Raw genomic sequence first — 23,294 nt, 5'->3', positions numbered from 1 at the left:
CCCTTTTCTCACTGTTACCATCAGGTAGGAGGTACAGAAGCCTGAAGGCACACACTCAGCGATTCAGGAACAGCTTCTTTCCCTCTGTCATCTGATTCCTAAATGGACATTGAAGCTTTGGACACTACCGCACTTTTTTATTATACAGTATTTCTGTTTTTGCACTTTTTTTAATCATCTATTCAATGTGCGTAATTGATTTACTTATTTATTATGTTTTATTTTATTTATTATTATTTTTTTCTCTCTCTCTTGCTAGATTATATATTGCATTGAACTGCTGCTGCTAAGTTAACAAATTTCACATCACATGCCGGTGATAATAAACCGGATTCTGATTCTGATTCCAGCAACTCCACCGTTGTGATATTGATTGGATTGCTCTGTCTGGAACCTCCCCCTGATCGTACCACCTGCCAGAAGCCGGACGCCAGGCGGGTGACCCAGGCCAGGAGCCGGACGCCAGGCGGGTGACCCAGGCCAGGAGCCGGACGCCAGGCGGGTGACCCATGCCAGGAACCGGACGCCAGATGGGTGACCCATGCTAGGAGCCAAACGCCAGACAGGAGACTGTCTCTGCCAGGAGCCGAACACCAGACGGGTGACCCATGCCAGGAGCCGAACGCCAGATGGGTGACCCATGCCAGGAGCCGAACGCCAGAGGGGTGACTGACTCTGCCAGGAGCCGAACCCCAGACGGGTGACCCTGCCAGGAGCCAAACCCAGATGGATGACCCAGGTCAGGAGTTAAACACCAGACGGGAGACTGTCTCTGCCAGGAGCTGAACACCAGACGGCTTTGCTCTCTGGATCTGAGGAACTCACAAACCTCTCTCCGGCACGACAAGGTGACGATCCTCAGGGAAAGGGGGAAGTACATGGGGAATATCATAGTGTTCGTGCACACAGAGTGGTGGGTGCGTGGAACACGGTACCGGGGTGTTGGTAGAGGCAGGTACATTAGGGATAGTTAAGGGAGTTTTAGACAGGCTCAATGATGACAGGAAACAGAGGGATGTGTCGGAGCGAAGGGTTAGATTGGTCGTGATCTAGGTTAAAAGATTGGCACAACATTGTGGGCTGAAGGGCTGTACTGTTCTATAATAATTAAGCCTCTCTCGTTACCTTCATGCCTTCCTCCCAACTGATCCAGAGGTCCCCTCGTGTCAGAAAGCAGGCCACAGCGTGCCGAGCCAGGTGATGGATCCAGCCTTCCTGACGCAGCTGTGCCATGATGGCGTCGATCCAGGGATACCCAGTTTTCCCTTCCGCCCACTTGGCCAGTGACACCGGATTCTTATCCCACGGGATGCGCATGCAGATTGGATTTCCCTCCATCTTATCAAAGTTCGGGTTATTGGTCGCTGCCGTGTAGAAAAACTCACGCCAGAGAAGCTGGCCGTAGAGGGAGAGTGGAGGTGAACTATTCTTCTTCACCTGGAAGACAAAACAACTGTTGAGCAACACCACAAACTACAGAAATTCCTCTGGAACAGAGCTGAGGTGGATGAAACCAGGAATGAAAGAGTTAATGTACGAGGAGCGTTTGATGGCTCTGTACTCCCTGGAGTTTAGAAGAATGAAGGGAGTGTCAATGTAGGGGGATCTCATTGACACCCATCGAACATTGTAAGGCTTAGATACAGAGAATGTGATTAGGATGTTTCCTATAGTGGGGGAGTCTAGGACCAGAGGGCACAGCCTCAGAATGGAGGGATGTCTATTTAGTGCAGAGTTGAGGAGGAATTTCTGTAGCCAGATGTTAATGACTCTGTGGAATTCATTGCCACAGACAGCTGTGGAGGCCAAATCATTGAGTATATTTAAAACAGAGGTTGGTAGGTTCTCGATTAGTCGGGGTATCAAAGGCTACAGTTAGGAGGCAAGAGAATGGGGTTGAGAGGGATAATAAATCAGCCAGATGGAAAGGCAGAGCAGATTCAATGGACCGAATGGCCTAATTCTGCTCCTATATCTTGTAGTCTAATGGTCTTAGGGACATGCTATGTTGGCAGAGGAAGGGTGGTGACATGTGCAGGCTGCTCCCAGCACAATCCTCCTCAATTTGATTTGACACAAATGACACACGTCAGTGCGTGTTTCAATGAGCATATGACAAATAAAATTAATATTAACATTTTGGTTTGCTTCAATGAGCTGGGATAATTAGATGGAAGGCAGCAACGGTAAATGTTTAAAACCACTGTCGCTCTTCCAGTGCCTTCTTCCTAAGTAACTATGTGGGAATAGGGACAAAAACGTTACTCAAATCTGTAATCATCAAATTATGCAATGTGAACATTTTGACTTCTCTTTTTGTACTCAGCTCAAAAGCACTGCACTTGATGTGGGGAAAAAATCCAGCACTTTCAAAAAAATTCTATGTGGGGTGATGTTCATATCCAAAATTAATCAAAGTACTCAGGTTGAATGAAAACTATTTCCATATATTAATCATTACAATAACAATTCCTTCTTATTCTTCCTCCTTCAACCTGTTGCCTTTTCCGCTTATCACCTCCCAGCTTCTCACTTCCCCCACCCACCTTCCCCCTTACCTGGTCTCACCCACTGTCTACCATATTGTCCTCCTTCCCCTGCCCCACCTTCTCATTCTGACTTCTTCCCACTTCCTTTCCAGTCCTGATGAAGGATCTCGACCCGAACCGTTTCAATCGATGCTGTCTGATCTGCTGAGTTCCTTCAGCGTCTTGTGTGTGTTGCTCTTAAAATACTGTAGCTAGTTATGTATTTTTATATTGGGTTTTAGACAGAGAATTTTGTGTGTCCACACACACATTTCTCGTCATTTTTCACTGTTTCCAAGAGATTTGGGGAAGGATTATACTAGATTACTACTGGTATACCGTGACCTCAGATTGATTCTATAGATGTGCATTGGAGAGCACCCTGACTGCATTAGAGTCTGGTATAGAAACATCAATGCCCAGGAACAGAACACCCCAGTGAAAATGGCAGACACAGCCCAGTCCATCACAGGAAAAGCCCTCCCCACCACAGGGCACATTTACACGGAGCACCCAAGAAAGCAGCACCCATCAAGGATCATCACCATCCAGGACATGCTCTCTTCACATAATGACCATCAGGTAGGAGGTACAGGAGCCTCAGATCCCACACTACCAGGTTCAGGAACAGTTACTACCCTGCAACCATCAGGCTCCTGAACCAGTGTGGATAACTTCTCTCACAACTCCAAACTGATTCCACAACCAATGGACTCACTTTCAAGGATTCTACAACTAAAGCTCTCAGTATTATTTATTTGTTTATTTTACACAATTTGTATTTTACACATTGATTGTTTGTCTTTGTTTATGTATAATTTTCATATATTCTGCTGCATTTCGTCAATTTTCTGTGAATGCCCACAAGTAAATGAATCTCAGAGTTGACATATACATACTGAAAAATAAATTTACTTTGATCTCAAATTGATGGGGACAGCCCCTATATCAGTAATGAACTTATAGTAAGATGCAATCTTAACTTACTTTTTTATACAAATCTGTCAGCTTGAAATAGAAGAGGCGGCAGGACAGACAGCCAAATCGGAGATAAGGACTGAGCCCTGTGGGACTTGCCAGCAGTGAAAAGGCATTCATTTTGGGCCTCTCAAAGCTCGCTACCCACGCCTGCAAGAGAAATAGATGATCAAAACATTGTAATATCAAAGTTCAAATATTTTACCCATTTTCTGCTCCTCTTAAATAACAACTAGACACTCATGCAAACTTCACCCAGTCCCCATGGGAGTCTCTCAACCTTGTTCACTGGGACAGCTCAGGTTTATTGTCAATCAACTGTACACGCGTATACAGCCAAACGAAACAAAGTTCCTCTGGACCGAGGCACCAAACACAGTGGACACCACAGTGGTGTAGCAGCTAGTGCAATGCTCGGGGCGCTGGAGTTCAGAGTTCAATCCCAGCGCCCTCCGTAAGGAGACTGTACACACCCCCACACCCACGCCCCCTCCTGTGGAATTCACAGTTTCCTCCAAGTCCTCTGGTTTGCACACACAGTCTAAACATGTACTAGTTAGTTAGTTAGTTGGTCATTGTAAATTGTCCTGTCATTAGGTTAGGGTTAAATCTGGTATGTTGGGGGTTGCTGGATGGTGCAGCTCGAAGGCTGAAAGGGACTATTCCGCCCTTTCTAAACAAATAAATACAACTCACACACAAATAAATGAACAAATAATAAAATATATTCCAGAAGATTGACATTTAGCATGAGGTGCATTTACGACACAAGTTAAAAAGTAAACAGCATAACACCACTGGTGCTTCATACACAAGGAATCGAGTGGTGGCAGGGAGTTCAATAGTCTTACGGTCTGGGGGAAGAAGCAGTTTCCCATCCTGACAGTTCCTGTCCCAATGCCTGATGGTGGTGGGGTCAAAGTGATTGTGGGATGGATGGGCATTTAGCATTATCAAGGATCTCTCCCACCTGTCCCACAAACTACTGAGCTAAGCTAAGTACTGTTCCCAATTTTGAGGAAACTGAATGTAATGCCTCAAAAAACCAAGTTACTTGCCTTTCGCTCTAAATGTTTTTCAAGACGAGTTAGAGCCTCGGTTTCTCCACCCGGCCACACAGCTGGATTCAGACCTTCAGTATCAAAACCTATTAAGACAAATGTCAAGTAATCAATTACCATTTAGTCAAATATCCATGGTTAAATTAATATAGCTTGAGCTTCGCTTTGGGATAAGACCATAAGACATAGGAGCAGAATTTGGCCATTTGGCCCATCAAGTCTTCTTCTGGCTGATTTATTTTCCCTTTCAATCCCATTCTTCTGTCTTTTTCCAGTAACCTTTGACATCCTGACTAATCAAGAAGCTATCAGCCTCCACTTTAAATATACTCACTGACTTGATAAGACCAATTATTGATTTGGGATTATGATGATTGATAAACTTTGCTTGTTGTTGTCTGATCACAACAGCTATCAAAGACTTCCATTGGCCAAACAATCTCTCCCAATTCAATTTTGTTACAATACACCCAAAGACTTCCAATGATATCCTGAAACAATTGATAGTCAGAAACTACCCTGATTCTCTTCAATAAACCAGAAGAAAGACAGATTATGTCAAACATGAAAGCTCCGGCCACCTGCCTCTGACAGTTGATCGTATTACCATAGAGAAGTCCCAGTCATTGATGCATTCAGTGGCTATTTTATTATGTAACTTGTACATCTGCTCATTAATGCAAATATCCAATGAGCCAATCATGTGGCAGCAACTCAATGCACAAAAGCATGTGGGCATGGTCAAGAGGTTCAGTTGTTGTTCAGTCCAAACATCAAAACAGGGAAGAAATGTGAGCCCAGTGATTTTGACCATTGAATGCCAGATGGGGTGGTTTGAGTATCTCAGAAACTGCTGATCTCCTGGGATTTCCACACATTATTTGATAACCAATGGTGTGCAGAAGAGCATCTCTGAACACACAACACGTTGAACTTTGAAGTGGATGGGCTAAAGTCACAGAAGACCACATACATACACTCACTGAGTGAATGTCATTCACCTAGACCAGAAGTTTAACTGAACCAGCCTATGCTTACAATTGCCACAAATTCTGGCAAATTGTAAAGTTAGAGGTAGGTGCCGGGAGGGACAAATGAACAATGGAATCACTGAGGGAGTGGTACTCACTGAGGTGTGAGTAAAGGGGGCAGAACGCTCCATCTCAGAGAATGGAAGGTCAGAGGGAATGGCGAAGACACAGCAAGGATTAGAGCTGCGATCTCTAATCCCCTATCAAGAAGTAGATCTGCCCTTTCCGATTCCTTCCTTTCCAGCGTTACACCTTTCCCACTCATCTGGTTTCACCCATCACCTTCTAGCTAGTCCTCCTTTCCCTCTTCCCCCACCCCCACCTTTGTATTCTGGCATCTTCCCCCTCCCTTTCCAGTCCTGAAGAAGGGTCTTGGCCTGAAACATTGACAGTTTATTCCTCTCCATAGATGCTACCTGACCGGCTGAGTTCCTCCAGCATTTATAGTCATAATCATACTTTATTGATCCCGGGGCAATTGGTTTTCGTTACAGTAGCACCATAAATAATAAATAGTAATAAAACCATAAATAGTTAAATAGTAATACGTAAATTATGCCAGGAAATAAGTCCAGGACCAGCCTATTGGCTCAGGGTGTCTGACCCTCCAAGGGAGGAGTTGTACAGTTTGATGGTCACAGGCAGGAATGACTTCCTATGACGCTCTGTGTTGCATCTCGGTGGAATGAGTCTCTGGCTGAATGTACTCCTGTGTCCACCCAGTACATTATGTAGTGGATGGGAGACATTGTCCAAGATGGCATGCAACTTGGACAGCATCCTCCTTTCAGACACCACTGTCAGAGAGTCCTGTTCCATCCCCACAACATCACTGGCCTTAAGAATGAGTTTGTTGATTCTGTTGATGTCTGCCACCCTCAGCCTGCTGCCCCAGCACACAACAGCAAACATGATCGCACTGGCCACCACAGACTCGTAGAACATCCTCAGCATCGTCCGGCAGATGTTAAAGATGTTAAAATTTTGTGTGTGTTACTTTAAATTTCAAACTTTCTGCAAGAATCAAGTGGAATTAGATTGGCTGCCCCTTTTGACATGGCACCCGATTTCCACTTCCATTACCGATAACCTTATTCATGGTTGTTCGGAGCAGCCACTGCACAGGATCGGGAAAAGCTGCACAACATTGAAAACTTAGTCAGCCTCCATCATGGGCAACAGACTCCCCAGCACTGAAGACACCTTCAGAAGATGGTGGCATCCATCATTAAGGACCCTCACCACCTGGCTTATACCCACTTTCTCATTGCTACCATCAGGGAAGTGGGTGCAGGAGCCTGAAGACACACAATCAATGATTTAGCATCAGGTTCTTCCTCTCCACCAGCAGATTTCTCCACACTCCATGGACCAACGAACACTACCTCAATATTTTTCAAATCACTCTGTACTGCTGCAGCAAAGCAACAAATTCCATGACATGCGTCAGTGCGAATAAACCTATTTCTGATTCTGAAACAACTAATCCCCTGATCAATGTAGACATCAAAGAAAATTATCGAACCAGGTTACACTAACCTTTGTTAGATGTTATTCATATGGATCTCATTGAAACCTTTTGAATATTCAACAGGCTAGATAGAGTGAATGTGGGGAGGATGTTTGCTATAAAGTTTAAACTTCAAATTAAATTTATTCTGTGGGGAAGATGATGCCAGTGAACAATAGTGACGTCCTGCAGACAGTTCACAAAACTACTTCCTTTACTACTACTTCTTTCAAATCTGATGGGAACCTGAGATCTACATTTCGATGGTGTGTTTTGGGGCCGAATGAGCTATCTGGCACTTTGCTGTCTCCGAGGGGAGTTCGGTGACGTTGGGCGTGTGGTGTGCAGCCTGGAGCCCGCAATTGACTCCATTGCTCCTCTCCAAATGAGGAATCGAGAAAGGATGATGTCAGCGAGGAAGGGAGCGGAGGACGGGCAGGTGTTCATCACCATCTACCTGTGTTTGGCCGGTCTTCCTCCCCCTCTCGCTAGCTGCTGTCAGAGGAAAGTGCACGAGTCTCGGGATCCACATTGGTCAGCGAGGCTGTGGACTGGTTTTGGAGGACTTTGAGCTTCATGGTGCATCTACTCTAGGATTTGTTTCGCTTGTTTTTGAGTGGTTTGACCACGATGCGGACTGGGCACTTCGGTGAAGAACGTCCCTGCAGCCTGTAATGGGCTGGGGGCATGGTGCTGCACTGAACTAAAGGGAATAATCCCAGACCCCTGGCTTGATGTTTGGTATTCTATCTGTTGTACGTTTGTGGTTTTGCTATTTGTGCGATTTGCTCTGCTTTCGCACATTGGGTGTTTGATGGTTTCTTAAATGGGTTCCATGGTATTTCTTTGTTTCAGGGTGACCTGTGGGAGAATGAATTCCCCAGTTATAACCCATACACGTACTTTTTACCTTTACCAGCGTACATACTGTATGCAGCACATACAACCCTGCAATTTGTTTTCTTGCCGTCACAGTAAATCCAGAACCATTATGGAATCGATCAAAGACCGCACCCAACAGGGCCAACAAACAACCAGTGTACAAAAGATAACACACTGTGCAAATACAAAAGAAAAAAAAAAGGAAAAAAATAATAAAATAAATAAATGAATATTGAGAACATGAAATGAAGAGTCCTTGAAAGTAAGTCCATAAGTTGCAGAACAGTTCAGTGATATGAGTGAAGTTATCCCCTCTGGTTCAAGAGCCTGATGGTTGAGGGATAATAACTGTTCCAGAACCTGGTGATGTGGGTCCTGAGGCTCCTGCACCTCCTTCCTGATGGCAGCAGTGAGAAGAGAGCATGTCCTATGGTGGGACCAGAGGGCACAGCCTCAGATTAGAAGGATTCCCATTTGGAACAGAGATGAGGAGGAATTTCTTTAGCCAGAGAGTAGTGAATCTGTGGAATTCATTGCCACAGGCAGCTGAGGGCCAACTCATTGGGTTTATTTAAAACTGGTTCTTGATTAGTCAGGGCAAAAGTTATGAGGAAAAGGTAGCAGAATGGGATTGAGACTTATGGTCTAGAAAGGCAAAAGGTCACTCTCAACAACAGAGTGCATCTGCACATCAGTCATACCAAGTTCTTCCAGTGACGGGACTCCATATTTGTCATTGTGTTCATCCAGCACCAGTATTGTGCATTTCCCAATAGTTCTTTGATCAATTGTTTCTACAGGTGCCTCCGGTGGATCCATCTGGCTGATCAGTGTCTGGAATCGTTTGTAGGTCAGTGGTGGTTGTCCTTCGTTCAGTTCAATTATTCTGCAAAAATAACATGAACATGGCAAAAATAATCCACAGCTGCGTCCGCATTCATTTTATCTGATTTGCCAATACTTAACTTGAAAGTCAATTATCTGTTATACGAAAACACAGACTTATCCCTGTAAGCACAAGTGCTACACCTGTCCCTACACCTCCTCTATTGCCACCATTCAGGGCCCCAAACAGTCCTTCCAAGTGAGGCAACACTTCACTTGAGTCTGTTGGGGTCACCTATTGCATCCGGTGCTCCCGGTGCGGCCTCCTCTACATCGGTGAAACCCGACGCAGATTGGGGGACCACTTCATCGAGCACCTCCGCTCCGTCCGCCAAAACAGACAGGATCTCCCAGTAGCCACCCACTTCAACTCTGCTTCCCACTCCCATTCAGATATGTCCATACATGGCCTCCTCTACTGCCATGATGAGGAGCAGCTCCTCATATACCATCTAGGTAGTCTCCAGCCCCTTGGTATGAACATAGAATTCTCCAGCTTTCGGTAATTCCCTTCCCCTATCCCTATGTCACTCTGTCCCCTCTCCCAGCTGCCCATCATCTCCCTCATGGTTTCACCTCCTTCTACTACCCATTGTGTTTTCCCCTATTCCTTCTTCACTTTTCCTGCCCATCCCCTCCCTGCCTCCCCTCCCCCACCCCTTTATCTTTCCCCTTACTGGTTTTTCACCTGGAACCTACCAGCCTTCTCCTTCTCACCCTCCCCCCACCTTCTTTATAGGGCCTCTGCCCCTTCCCTCTTTAGTCCTGATGAAGGGTTCTGGCCCGAAACGTCGACTGATCTTTTCCACGGATGCTACCTGACCTGCTGAGTTCCTCCAGCGTGTTGTGAGTGTTAAGTTTATTGTCATTCTATCTCCACCATGGGTGCCAGCCTCCCCAGCATCCAGAACACCTTCAAAAGGCAATGCCTCAAAAAAAAAGGGACATGCCCTCTCCTCATTGCTACCGTCACCCAGGGCGCACAGGAGCCTGAAGGCACAGACTCAACGTTTCAGGAACAGCTTCTTCCCCTCCGCCATCAGATTTCTGAATGGACAATGAACACATGAACACTACCTGAGTAATATTTTCCTCTCTTTTTACACTACTCAATCACACAGATGTGAGTGTGCATGCACACACCCACACACTTATCGTAATGATTTTGTATTGTAATGCACTGCTGCTGCAGAATAACAAATTTCGTGATGTAGGCCAGTGACATTAAACCAGATTCAGATCCATTCAAGCATATATAGCTAAATGGAACTGTGATCGTCTGGGGCCAAGGTGCACAATACAGTGCATACTGTATATACAGGCACACACACCACAGATGGATACGAACTAGCGCATACAGTTATGATCCAGCACAGTCACAGAGTGACAGGTTGGCATAAAGTGCCAGAAGCACGTTAGTGTAAGACAGTATAATGTTTTGGCACTATTATAATAAAACAAACAGCCGTAAATATATGTGGAACAGCAGAAATAAAAGATGCAAAGTGACCAGTGCGGGATGGGAGAGTGTACGTGAGTTCGGGAGTTTGTTCGGGGGGTAGCATTTCAACATCAAAATGAGGATGCTACTCAGCAAGCTCTGAAGACCCCTTTGCCATGAGATGCTAATGAGTGACCTCCTTGACTATTGGTATGTTTTAATCAGCTAAATTCAAACTGAACAGAAGTGGACTGCAGGTTCAGTGCTGCACATTAAAACTGGGGTGCACGGGTAGCACCTCTGGTGACAGAGCTTGTTGTGTCCATTCTGGGTAGCCCACTCATCTCTCACATTGGACCCTCAGCTCTCGCATACGGCTCCCTGTGGCTGCTGGCCATACCCTGGTAACACACTGCTTCGACAGGTGGACTAAACCGGGTGAGTGTAGCTGGTAGCCACATAACCGGGTAAGCTTGGGACATGCCTGTCCAAGCACGTGAAGTCTGCTCCAGCGGACTGGGCAGACGAAACCGCCGGTGATATCCAACAGCCAGGAAGGGGCTCTGCAATACTCGAAAGGCATAATGGAGGCATAGGAAACACCATGGTCATCCGCTGTGATCAAGGAGGACCACAGCTGTGAAACTTGTTCGTACCACTGGACCCAGATCTCCGAGTGGAATTGCCACAGTGGAACAGCTTTTCCACTTTAATAGCTCTCACACACGGGTTTCCTGTCGCTGTCGGACATGACGGGTGACCACCACCATTTAAAAACTGGCGGATAGGTTGTTAGAGAGGCAGGCTTTGCCCCACCAGTAAAGAATTCAAAGCAGAAACTTCCAGAGTTTAGGGAGCATTGCTGCAATGGTTTTCTCAATTCCTATTGAGCAACACACAAATTGCTGGAGGAACTCAGCAAACTACACAGCACCTCTGGAGAGGAATAATCAGGGGGTTCCTAATAAAGTGGACACTGTATAATCTGCTTCAGGAGCTGAATTGTCACAGAAATTCTTCATAATATCCGAACAGGAATGATGCCCACATTCCACTTATTCTGTGCCTTTGTTCAATGTTAACTTTACAATATCATTTAATTCTCTACATCTGTGTAAATATTTAATTGTACATACTTGTCCAAATCGTACAACGTGTGTGAGATCTTGACGATGACCTCCACTCCAGCTTCGCTGGCCAGCTTCTTGATGGCCGCATCGCGCTCCTTGCCAAATGGCTCAGAATCGTACTCGAACGTTAAACGATTAATATTCCATTTCTGTCACATGACAATTTGACAGGGTAATTAGTGAATAATAAATACAAAAATATATTTTTAATCAGTCTGATACAGGAATTACAAGGCATCTGACTGCATGTTCCTACACAGAACTGTGAAGACTGCTTCAGGGATCATTGCTGTTTCTCTACCATCCAGAGATATTTATCGGAAGCACTGTAAATGCAGGGCCCTTAGTGAGCCCTCCCATCCATCAAACAATCCCTCTGACCTCACCCCCCCAACCCCACCACCATCAGGCAGGAGGTACTGCAGCATTAGGATAAGGACCATTATGATGGGAAAGACCACAAGACATAGAAGCAGAATTAGGCCATCTGCCCCATTGAGTCTGCTCCACCATTCAATCATGACTGATCCTTTCTTTTATCTCCTCCTCAGCCCAGTTTCCAGCCTTCTCCCCATAACCTTTGATGGCATATCCAGTCAAGAACCTATTAATCTCTGCCTTAAATACACCCAACGACCTGGCCTCCACAGCTGCGTGTGGCAACAAATTCCACAAATTCACCACCCTCTGGCTAAAGAAATTCCTCAAGATCTCTGTTTTGAATGGACACCCCTCTATCCTGAGGCTGTGCCCTCTTGTTCTAGACTCTCCCACCATGGGAAACATCCTTTCCACATCTACTCTGTCTAGGCCTTTCAACATTCAAAAGGTTTCAATGAGATCCCCTTTATCCATCTAAATTCCAGTGAACACAGACCCAGAGCCATTAAACATTCCTTGCATGATAACCCTTTCATTCCCTGCATGATAACCCTTTCATTCCCAGAATTAGCCTTGTAAACCTCCTCTGGACCCTCTCCAATGCCAGCACATCTTTTCTAAGATGAGGGGCCCAAAACTGTTCACAATACTCATGTTGAGGTCTCACCAGTGCCTTATAAAGCCTCAGCATCACATCCTTGCTCTTGTATTCTAGACCTCTTGAAATGAATGCTAACATGGCATTTGCCTTCCTGTGTTCTGCACAAGGACTCCCAAATTCCTCTGCATCTCAGACTCCTGGATTTTCTCCCTTACTCTGCACATTTATTTTTACTACCAAAGTGCATGATCATGTATATTCCAACAACTTTTGAGCTGAAGTGAAACTACTATTTCACCAAGGCCACAAGACTCCTGAACTCCCTGCTACCACCCAGGTCTCATCACATATGAAACACCGGCAGTGTTATACTGTTTACTTTTTAAACTTGTATCATATATGTACCTTATTATTTGCTAATTTACTAGTGGGAATATTACTTTTTGTGTGAGTTATATGTACTGTGTTGTGCACCATGGTCCTGAGGAACTTGGCTTCGTTTGGCGGTGTACATGGTCCTGAGGAACTTGGCTTCGTTTGGCGGTGCACCATGGTCCTGAGGAACTTGGCTTCGTTTGGCGGTGCACCATGGTCCTGAGGAACTTGGCTTCGTTTGGCGGTGTACATGGTCCTGAGGAACTTGGCTTCGTTTGGCGGTGCACCATGGTCCTGAGGAACTTGGCTTCGTTTGGCGGTGCACCATGGTCCTGAGGAACTTGGCTTCGTTTGGCGGTGCACCATGGTCCTGAGGAACTTGGCTTCGTTTGGCGGTGCACCATGGTCCTGAGGAACTTGGCTTCGTTTGGCGGTGCACCATGGTCCTGAGGAACTTGGCTTCGTTTGGCGGTGTACATGGTCCTGAGGAACTTGGCTTCGTTTGGCGGTGCACCATGGTCCTGAGGAACTTGGCTTCGTTTGGCGGTGCACCATGGCCCTGAGGAACTTGGCTTCGTTTGGCGGTGTACATGTGCACAGTTGACTGACAATAAACTAGAACTTGAACTTGACTTTCAAGACTTTAACCATTTAATTCCTGAAATGTGCATTTTTAAAAATCTTGCCTAATAAGTGCTGATTTCTTACCACGTGTGGATTAGCTACTGCTCCTGGCTGAACCATTTCTACTGACAGGAGAAGGGGCAAAGGCAGGTTACTGGCATCTTAAAACCAGTCGCTTCGGGCAGATGGGGCTCATCAGCCGTGGGTGGCAGCTCATCTGGAAGGAAACTCTGATCTCAAACCTCCACTGCCTTGTGGCTCTACCCACCTCATGGGGAAGGCTTCGGGGGAAAACCCTGAGGAAAAATCCGGAGCTGAAATCCCTAAGGCAGTCCTACGTTGAGTTCAATGCTGACTGGCAACAGTTGTGATGCTGCTTGTGGCAAACCGTAACAGTCTCTGCCATTCCTTTGGATTAATCAGTTGTGTGGAGGGAGAGCCTGCTGCATAGGCAAAAGCTTGCTCTCCATATTGTACCACCCTGGCTTGTACACCGGCCTACATGTCACGTAGACAGCTTGGATGCAATATCCGTGCTCAACGGAGAGCTTCAACGTATGAGTGCTGGTTCAACTGTTGACTTCCTCCAAGAGGACCACAGCCTTGGAGGCTTGCGTGCCTCAGCGACCCAGAGAGCTACGTCTGTTGGAGTCAGGGCTGTATGCTACCATGCCAAACAGGTCAAAGGGTGCAGGTTGACTAAGAGTGCTCCACTGGACCTCCAGGTTCGGGGGGTCAACTCAGGGCTAACAACCCTGACTGGCAAAACAAAATTGTTACAGAAACAGCAATGAAGAATCCTTCTCCATCTGAGGTATTCCTGAGTCTCCACTCGCGTCTTGCATGAATGACGGTAGAGAAAATCAAAAGAAAGCAACTGACACGATGAAGGAATCCCTGAACACCAGCTTCATTGCTGCCCTGAATGCCAGTGTAATGGTCAGTAAGTAAGTCAACTGCTGACTTGGTGACCAGCAAAAGAATTAAAAGTAAAAACTGGAACCAATTTGAATTAGAAACCTTTTCAAAATTCTTTGACTTTTAAAAGAATGTTTCTAGCACTATAGTTGGTTTAACCAAGCTTTAAAAAAAATCAATTACAATTGTTAGGTACTACCCACAAAATACATACATCCAGCACAGTACAAGCCCTTTGGCCCAAGATGCTGTGCTGACCTTTTAACCTACTCTGAGGTCAATCTAACCCTTTCCTCTCACACAACCCTCCATTTTCTGACCATCCTTGTGCCTTTCTAGGAGTTTTTTTGAATGTCCCCAATGGGTCCCTGGCTTTGGCCCGATGGATTTTAGTGGACCTTTCCAAAGATTGGAACAATTTATGTAAGTAATGTGCACCAGTTTTGTTCCAATCGGTAACAAACTAGGGTGAAAAGCACAACAGGAATTATGTTTCTGGGTACCCCATGTCAAACTGATGCTGCAGTGGTCAGTTTGGACATTCAAGTTCAAGTTTAATTATCACTCAACCATACGCGAATACCCATATGAATAGCCAAATGAAACCTCATATAGCACATATAAGATAGCGGTAAAACACAGTGACACAACAATATACAGCCCAAATCCCCAACTCCACGAATGCTGTTGGTAAGAGCAAGCCAGGGACAAAACAATCCAGCTTGCCTTGCACAGAGTGAACACCAGAGGGCAGCACCAATGCTTGCATGGATGCCGCACTACACCGACTCCGACGCTTCTCACCTGGGCAGCTGCAAACAGGCGACACCGCGGCATGAGGCCTAGTTGACACAACTGAGGCCAGGCAGCTCCCTCACCATTGGTCCCACCAATAGACCAGTGAACTTCCAATAGACCAGTCAGCATTCCACATTACCAATATCCAACCGGGTCTTGCGATCACGAGGAAAACGTCTCAGACATTCACTCGCAGTTAGACTGCACACCAACTCTGACTCCTTTCTGTAGCAGGCAGCAATACGGCCCATACTGAGTCCAGCTCTTCCAGTTTCTCTACCAACGAGCAACTCACTGACTTGCAGTACTTTAAGTTCTCAATGTCCAGCAAGGTCTTGCAATCATAAAAATACATTTAAAAATACAAAAAATAACAGCTTTGGTTGGCTCTGCAGAGGCCACTCTACATGTGCAATGTTACCAGAATCCAGAAGAGAGTTTTGTTGCAAGTCATGGAAAAAGGAGGCTGCAAAGTGATTTGATCCAGCAAATATCAAAGGTGTTATGTTCTACCTCAGTAAGGCAGGTATCTTCACTCCTGGTAGGAGCCGATGACGGGATAATGCTTCACCAATTACGAAGAGATTTCTCCAGGGACCAGCACCTTGTCACCATGACAAGGCATGTGAGTTCCTGAGGTACCAAGGGCGATACCGTCTGGAGTTTAGCTGCTGGTAGGGCCAGGTAAATAGGGAGGTTCCAGACAAACAGTGATCCAATCAGGGACTCGATGGTGGAGCTGGCGGAAGATGAAGACATGTCACAACTGCAGTGAATGCAGATGAAGCCTGCAGCAGTGAAGGGACCCCAGTCATCTTGCATTCCTCGCCACTGGACCCTGATCGTGTGGTGGCTGCCCATGCATCAGCCTCCCAACGTTAAACAAAGACATGTACAGACATTCTCCATTAAGCCATTGCCCACATTGCACCACAGTATGTGGATCCCAGATCGGCCTCTAAAGCCACCTTAAAACCCAATAGACAACCCCTTAGGAGAGCATCATACTCGAATCGAGTGATTGGACAACTGCTCCTATGGCTGTAAGCCTTAAAGGCACAAGAGCAGAATGAGTCCACTTGGACCACAGAGTCGATTCTGCCATTCCATCATGGCTGATTTATCACCCCTTTAAAATCACATTTTTGTGCCTGAATAGACTTCCCTCTACTGTGCTTTCTGGTCCTAGACTCGCCCACTATAGGAGATATCCACTCTATCTAGACCAGGGGTCCCCAACCTTTCTTGCGCTGCGGACCGGTTTAATATTGACAATATTCTTGCGGACCGGCCGACCGGGGGGGTGGGGGAGGTAGGGTTACCAACGGACAAGAGTAGCAGTCAAATACGTTGTGTTTACCCCAAGGAAGACTACAATGACCATGAAGCCTTGCACGGGCACCAGTGCGCATGCGTGTACGTGCCAATTTTTTTTCTGCAAATCGTTTTTGGCGATTCTGTTCGGGAGGGGTGTTAATCACAAACAGAATATAGGTGATAAATGGCTAATACACTCAATTTCATTTCTAAAAGGGTTTATCTAACGAATTTAATATTAAACACAGCGCATATTTTCCTCGTATGAATATAGTGATAAGTCAATTATCAGGGGAGCTTGAAGTAAGTGTTGAACGAATTTCCTGTAGAAGTGGCAGAAGCAGGTTCGATATTATCATTTAAAGAAAAATTGGATAGGTATATGGACAGGAAAGGAATGGAGGGTTATGGACTGAGTGCAGGTCGGTGGGACTAGCGTTCGGCACGGATTACAAGGGCCGAGATGGCCTTTTTCCGTGCTGTAATTGTTATATGGTTATATAAGTCACTTATAAGTCAATAGCATCATAACATTTTAAGTAATGTTTGGATATTAAACACAGCACATATTTTCCTCATATGAACATATAAAATCATTGCAGCACACCAATATTGCTGAATCACTGGGAGCCCTGGGCTTGTTTCCCTACAACAAGATGGTCCTATTGAGGGGTGATGGGAGACAGCGATACTCGAAGGGGGTTCCTTATGTCCAGTCTATTCCGCAATTTAGTTTTCATTGCATTCATTGCAGAAAACTCCGCTTTGCAGAAAAATGTTGGAAATGGGAGCAACGTTTTCGGTGCTTTCGTGGCTATCTCAGGATATTTAGCCTTGAGTTTGATCCGGAATGCCGGCAGAGATGTTATGCCAAACATACTTTTCAGCCCGCTGTCATTTGCAAGCTCAAGGAGTTGATCTCCTTCCCGCGCTGACATGGATGACGCGCGGGTAATGACCTCACATGCGTAATGACCTCGCGTGCGTTCAAGCTCAACAGTGGGTGTGACAGGGGATGAGGAAAGGTGCCACTAACTCATATCGCCAAATCATATTGTTTCCTTGCGGCCCGGTACCAGTCCGCGGCCCGGTGGTTGGGGACCGCTGATCCAGACCTTTCAAAGTTTCAATGAGATGCCCCTTATTCTTCTATACTCCAGCAAGTACAGGCCCACAGTCATCAAATCCTCCTCATACATTAACCATTTCATTCCTGCAATAGGTCTCCTGAACCTCTTCTGGACCCTCTCCAACGCCAGCAAATCTTTTCGTAGATTAGGAGCCCAGAACTATTCGCTATAGTCCAAGTGTGATCTGACTAATGCCTTTTAAAGCATCAGCACCATATCCTTGTTTTTGTATTCTAGTCCTCTCGAAATGAATGCCAACATTGCATTTGCCTGACTGAACCGGTAAATTAAACTTCAGGAAATCCTGCACAAGGACACTCAAGACCCTTTATACCTCAGGTTTTACTAAGACACTGGCTAAAATACCAATGGCCCCATCTTTAATCCATGACTTGGTGGCTTTGGAAAACTTTTAACAGAGGGATCAATAGTTATATTGATAATAGTGATCAAAAGGATGGGAAGAGTTGGGACAAGTGTTGTAAAAGCATTTGTGACCCACAACTGCAAGTCCAAAGGATATGTTCGAGATTCGAGATTGGTTAGTATCATACCCAGTACACAAATATAAAGGAGAATGAGATAATGGTCACTCTGGGTACAGCCCAGAAAAAGTACAATAACGAACACAATAAGGTTTAAAAAAAACACAAAAAGACAGCTTATATACAGAGATTAATTATATGTTCATAAAGTGACTCTAGACACAGGAGTGTCTGTACATAAGTGACTGACAGGAAATGATAAAGTAGTGGTGGTTAGGGGTCTGGAGGGGTGGTTGATAGGTGGAGGTGTTGATCAGCCTTGCTGCTCGGGGAAAGTAGCTGTTTTTGAGACTGTTGGTTCTGGCATGGATGCTACGCAGCCTCTTCCCTGATGGGAGTGGGACAAACAGTCCCTGAGCAGGGTGGGTGGGATCCTTCACAACGTTACTGGCCGTTTTCCCGGTACCTTTCTGTATACAAGTCCTTGATGGCGGGTAGCCTGGCGCTGCTGATACATTGGGCAGGTGTGACCACCCGTCGTAGAGCCTTCCTGTCCACCACAGTGCAGGTTCTGTACCATGCAGTGACGCGTTCTACTGTGCAGCTGTAGAATGATGTGAGCATGGATGTGCAAAGTCCAGCTGTCTTCAGCATTCTCAAAGTGGACACATTGGTGAGCTTTCCTGACTGTGTAGGATATGTTCTGGGACCATGAGAGGTTATGTGGGATGTGAACTCCCAGGAGTTTGAAACAGCTAACAGTTTCCGCTGTTGTGTTGCTGAGGAAAGGAGGGGTGTCTTTGCTGGAGGCTCACAGGAGTAATTCTGGAGCCAACAAGATTGAAAGATCAGGACAAAAGGGAGAAATTTCTGCCACAGCCAGTGCCACTTATAAAGTATGAACATATGAGGTCCTCCTTTGGTTGAGGTTGACATGGATGCTGCGTCCTAGCTGTCTATGTGATACACAAGCCAGGGCCGTACGATATGGAGAGCAAGCTGTTGCCCATACAGTAAGCTCCCCCTCTCCATGCAGCTGATGAATCCAAAGGAACAGCAGAGACCAACAGGGTTTGGCACCAGCAACATCGCAGGAGTTGCCAGTCAGTGTTGAACTCAATGTAGGACTGCCTTAGGGACTCCAGCTCCAGATTTCCTCCCAGCCCCCGGGTTTACTCCCAAAGTCTTCCCCATGAATGGGTACAGCTGCAAGGCAGCGGAGGTTTGAGATCAGAGTTTTCCTTCTCCCAGATGAACTGCCGACCATAGTTGACGAGCACCATCTACCCAAAGCGACTGGATTTAAGGTGCCAGTAGCCTGCCTTTGCCCCTTCTCCTGTCAGTAGAAATGGTTCTGTCGGGCTTAGTCGCTAAGCCACACATGAAGGGCAGGAGCTGGGCTGGGTTGTCAGAAGCTATTTGAGATGTACGCCATTGGGAGCGTTTAGTAAGTGGTGGGACCTTATCCCTAACGCTCCCACCTTGACCCCATGCCTGTGCCTGGCTATGACCACCTTAAGGAACCAGCTTAACATGACAGAAAGGTAGATCACAGGGATGTGCGGCTGAGGGGATCATGTAGGAGGGCTTTCAGATTGTGGGGATTGAAACTGGTTCTGGGACCAACGCTTGCTACAAAAACTGCTGTGGTTACGTTCCCCACCCCCTTTCTAACATCTCTCTACAGGAGCACCGAGAGTGTCCTGCCTGACTGGTACGGAAGCTGCAAGGCAGCAGACCGCAAGACTCTACAGAGCACAGTAAAAACCGCCGAGAGGATTATTGGGGTCTCTCCCCCACCCCCTCCATATTTGTGACATTTACCGGGAGCGTTGCAGGCGAAGGGCCCAAAGCATTGTTGAGGCCCCTACCACCCCTCTGACCCACCACCATCAGGAAGGAGGTACAGCCAGACTGGGTAACAGCTTCTTCCCCAGGCTGTGAGACTAATGAATACCCTGCCTCCACCAGGGTCTCGTCACTGGGACAGTGAACTGTTTACTGTATATTTGTACTGCAGATTTGAAATGAATTTTGAATTATACTTTATTAACTTATTTATGGTAATATTTTGTTTTATGTGCTGTGTGTGATATACATTTTGTATACTGTGGTTGGGAGGAACACTGTTTTGTTTGGTTGTATTCATGTACAGTCAGATGACAGTAAACTTGAAGTTAATCTGCACAAGGATGGAAATCAGGACAGAGACTTAGCCAAGGACGACAAGGTGCTGAAAGGATTAAATAAGACAAAGAAACAAATAGCACAGCATTAAATAGAATCAGACCAAGAATACATGAAGATATAAGAGCTTTATCATGTACGTGTATGAAGACACGAAACTTACTCAGTCTATAACTAAAGTTATTATCTTAATAATTTGCATACAGATGATATTGTTTAAAGTGCTTACAAATATAAAATACAAACATGAAAATAAAAGACAAAAAGATGTTAGTTAAATAAATAGGTTCTGAGCTGGTGCTTAAATGGTTGAGTTGCTGTATAAGAGAGCCATGAATTATGATATTGTGGCAATTACAAGGAATTAGCTCACCATAGGACAGGATATTATAAATATTCTTGATACAAGATGCTTAGGGAAAACAGAAAGGAAAAGAAATATGGTGCTGCATGGCAGATTTGACACGGAATACTGCACGACCGGTAGGTATTCAATAATACCTAGTAGGGTCCCTGGAGTGCAAGAGAATGAGGGGAGATTTCATAGAGGTATACAAGGGCTATAGACAAGGTATATTGAAGCAGGTCATGGGTTAAGGGTGAATGGTGAAATGTTTAAGGGGAACATGAGGGGATCTTCTTCACTCAGAGGGTGGTGAGTGTAGAATGAGCTGCCAGCACAAGTAATGGATTTGAGTTTGATTTCAACATCTAAGAGAAGTTTGGAAAGGTACATGAATAGGAGGGGTATAGAGGGCTATGGTCCAGGTACAGGTCGATGGGACTAGGCAGGTTAATAGTTCAGCATGGACCAGATGGACCAAAGGGTCTGTTTCTGTGTTGTCATAGTCTGTGACTCTATAAAGCTTCTGGGTGTGTTGTGGGGTGACATTAATGGCAAAAGTCTGCAGGGAAATTAGAGAGCAGGATTATTTAGCAAACAGTGAGGAAATTGTACTCCTGGTTATAAGATTATAGGATACAGGAGCAGATGTAGGCCATTTGATCCATTTTTCTTCTCAGCCCCAATCTCCTGCCTTCTCCCTGTATCCATTCAGGCCCTGACCAATCAAGAATCTATCAAACTCTTCCTTAAATACACATACAGACTTCAGAGCTATCTGTGGCAACAAAATCCACAGATTCACCACTCTCTGGTTAAAGAAATTCTTCCTCATCCCCATTCCAAAAGGACACCCCTCTATTCTGACGCTGTATCCTCTGGTCTTAGACTCTCCCACCATAGGAAACATCCTCTCCACATCCACTCTATCAAGGCCTTTCACCATTCAATAGGTTTCAATGAGGTCATCCCTCATTCTTCTGAATTCCAGTTAATACAGGCCCAGAGCCAAATGTTCTTCGTATGATAAGCCATTCAATCCTGGAATCATTTTTGTGAACCTCCTTTCAACCCTTGCTCTGTTTCAGAACATCTTTTCTAAGATAAGAGGCCTAAACTCCTCACAATACTCCAAGTGAGGCCTCACCAGTGCTTTATAAAGTCTCAATATTACATCGTTGCATTTATATTCTAGTTTTCTTGAAATGAATGTTAATATCGCATTTACCTTCCTCACTACAGACTCAACCTGTGAATTAACCTTCAGGGAATCCTGCACAAAGACTCCCAAGTCCCTTTGCACCTCAGATTTTTGCACTTTCTCTCCATTTAGAAAATAGTCAACCCCTTCATTTCTTTTACCAAGGTGCATGACCATACACTTCCCAACACTGTACTCCATCTGCCATTTCTTTGCCCATTCTCCTAATATGCCTCAATCCTTCTGGTGGCCTCTCTACTTCCTCAAAACTATCTGTCCCTCCACCTATCTTTGAATTGTCTGCAAACTTTACAAAAAGCCATCAATTCCATCATTCAAATCAATATAATGTAAAAAGAATTGGTTTCAACCCAAAGCCCTGTGGACCACCACTAGTCTCTAGCAGACAACCAGAAAAGGCTCCCTTTATTCCCACTCATTGCTTCCTGCCAATCAGCCACTGCTTTATCCATGCAGGAAACTTTCCTGTAATACCATGGACTCGTAACTTGTTAAGCAGCCTCCAAGTACACAACATCAACTGATTCTTCTTTGTCTATCCTGCTTGTTATTTCTTCAAATATTTCTAACAGATTTATCAGGCATGATTTTCCCTTGAGGAGACCATGTTGACTATGGCCTATTTTATCATGTGCCTCCAAGTAACTCGAAACTACATCCTTAACAATTAACTCCAACATCTTCTGAACACTGAGGTCAGACTAACTTGCCTATAGTTTCCTTTCTTCTGCCTCTCTCCCTTCTTGAAGAGTGAGTGACATTTGCAATTTTCCAGTCTTCAAGAACCATTCCAAGTGATTCTTGAAAGATCATTACCAATGCATTTACAATCTCTTCAGCCACCTCTTTCAGAACTCCAGGGTGTACACCGTCTGGTCCAGGTGATTTATCTACCTTCAGACCTTTCAGTTTCTCAAGAACCTTCTCCCTAGGAATGGAAACTTCACACACTTCATGACCCCTGACAGCTGGAGTTTCCACCATACTGTTAGTGTCTTCCACAGTGAAAACTGATGCAAAATACTTATTCAGTTTTTCCACCATTTGCTGGTTCCCCATTACTACCTCCTCAGCATCAGTGGAGTGGTCTGATATCCACTCTCGCCTCTCCTGGACACGGTTCTGCTCCCAAAAATGTTCACCATCCAACAGGCTACAAGCTGGAATCGCAGCCAATGGGCAGAGTTCCAACACGGTAGAAGCTGTTGCTGCCTCAGGACAGACAAATCCATCCAAATGGTGTCACAAACATCCATTCATACAGCATGTGGGTTGGGGGGGGGGGTTAGATTAACCTCGGAAGGTTAAAAGGTTGACATTACATCATGGGCCGAAGGGCCTGTACTGTGCTCTAATGTTCTATCCACAGGCTGTACAGAAATCGGTTAGTAAATTCAGCCAGCTCCATCATGGACACTAGTCTCCCCAGTATCGAGGACATCTTCAAAAGGCGATATCTCAAAAAGA

General features: G+C 45.5%; 1 protein-coding gene across 1 annotated transcript in view; it reads right to left on the bottom strand.

Annotated features, from left to right (window-relative positions):
• The window catches only part of LOC134344236 (cryptochrome-1-like), a 92,146-nt gene that overhangs the window by 48,561 nt on the left and 20,291 nt on the right, over positions 1-23,294 (bottom strand). The window contains exons 3-7 of the mRNA XM_063043698.1: positions 11,453-11,595; positions 8,692-8,876; positions 4,565-4,653; positions 3,516-3,656; positions 1,126-1,437 (exon numbers count right to left, since the gene is read on the bottom strand). Coding sequence (XP_062899768.1) covers positions 1,126-1,437; positions 3,516-3,656; positions 4,565-4,653; positions 8,692-8,876; positions 11,453-11,595 — 870 coding nt within the window. The remainder of the gene's footprint in view (positions 1-1,125; positions 1,438-3,515; positions 3,657-4,564; positions 4,654-8,691; positions 8,877-11,452; positions 11,596-23,294) is intronic.

Source organism: Mobula hypostoma, chromosome 3 (assembly GCF_963921235.1).
Source record: "Mobula hypostoma chromosome 3, sMobHyp1.1, whole genome shotgun sequence".
In the NCBI taxonomy this organism is placed as follows: Eukaryota; Metazoa; Chordata; class Chondrichthyes; order Myliobatiformes; family Myliobatidae; genus Mobula; species Mobula hypostoma.
Note: the sequence above shows the minus strand (reverse complement) of the source record. Positions and strands in the feature narration are given on the sequence as shown.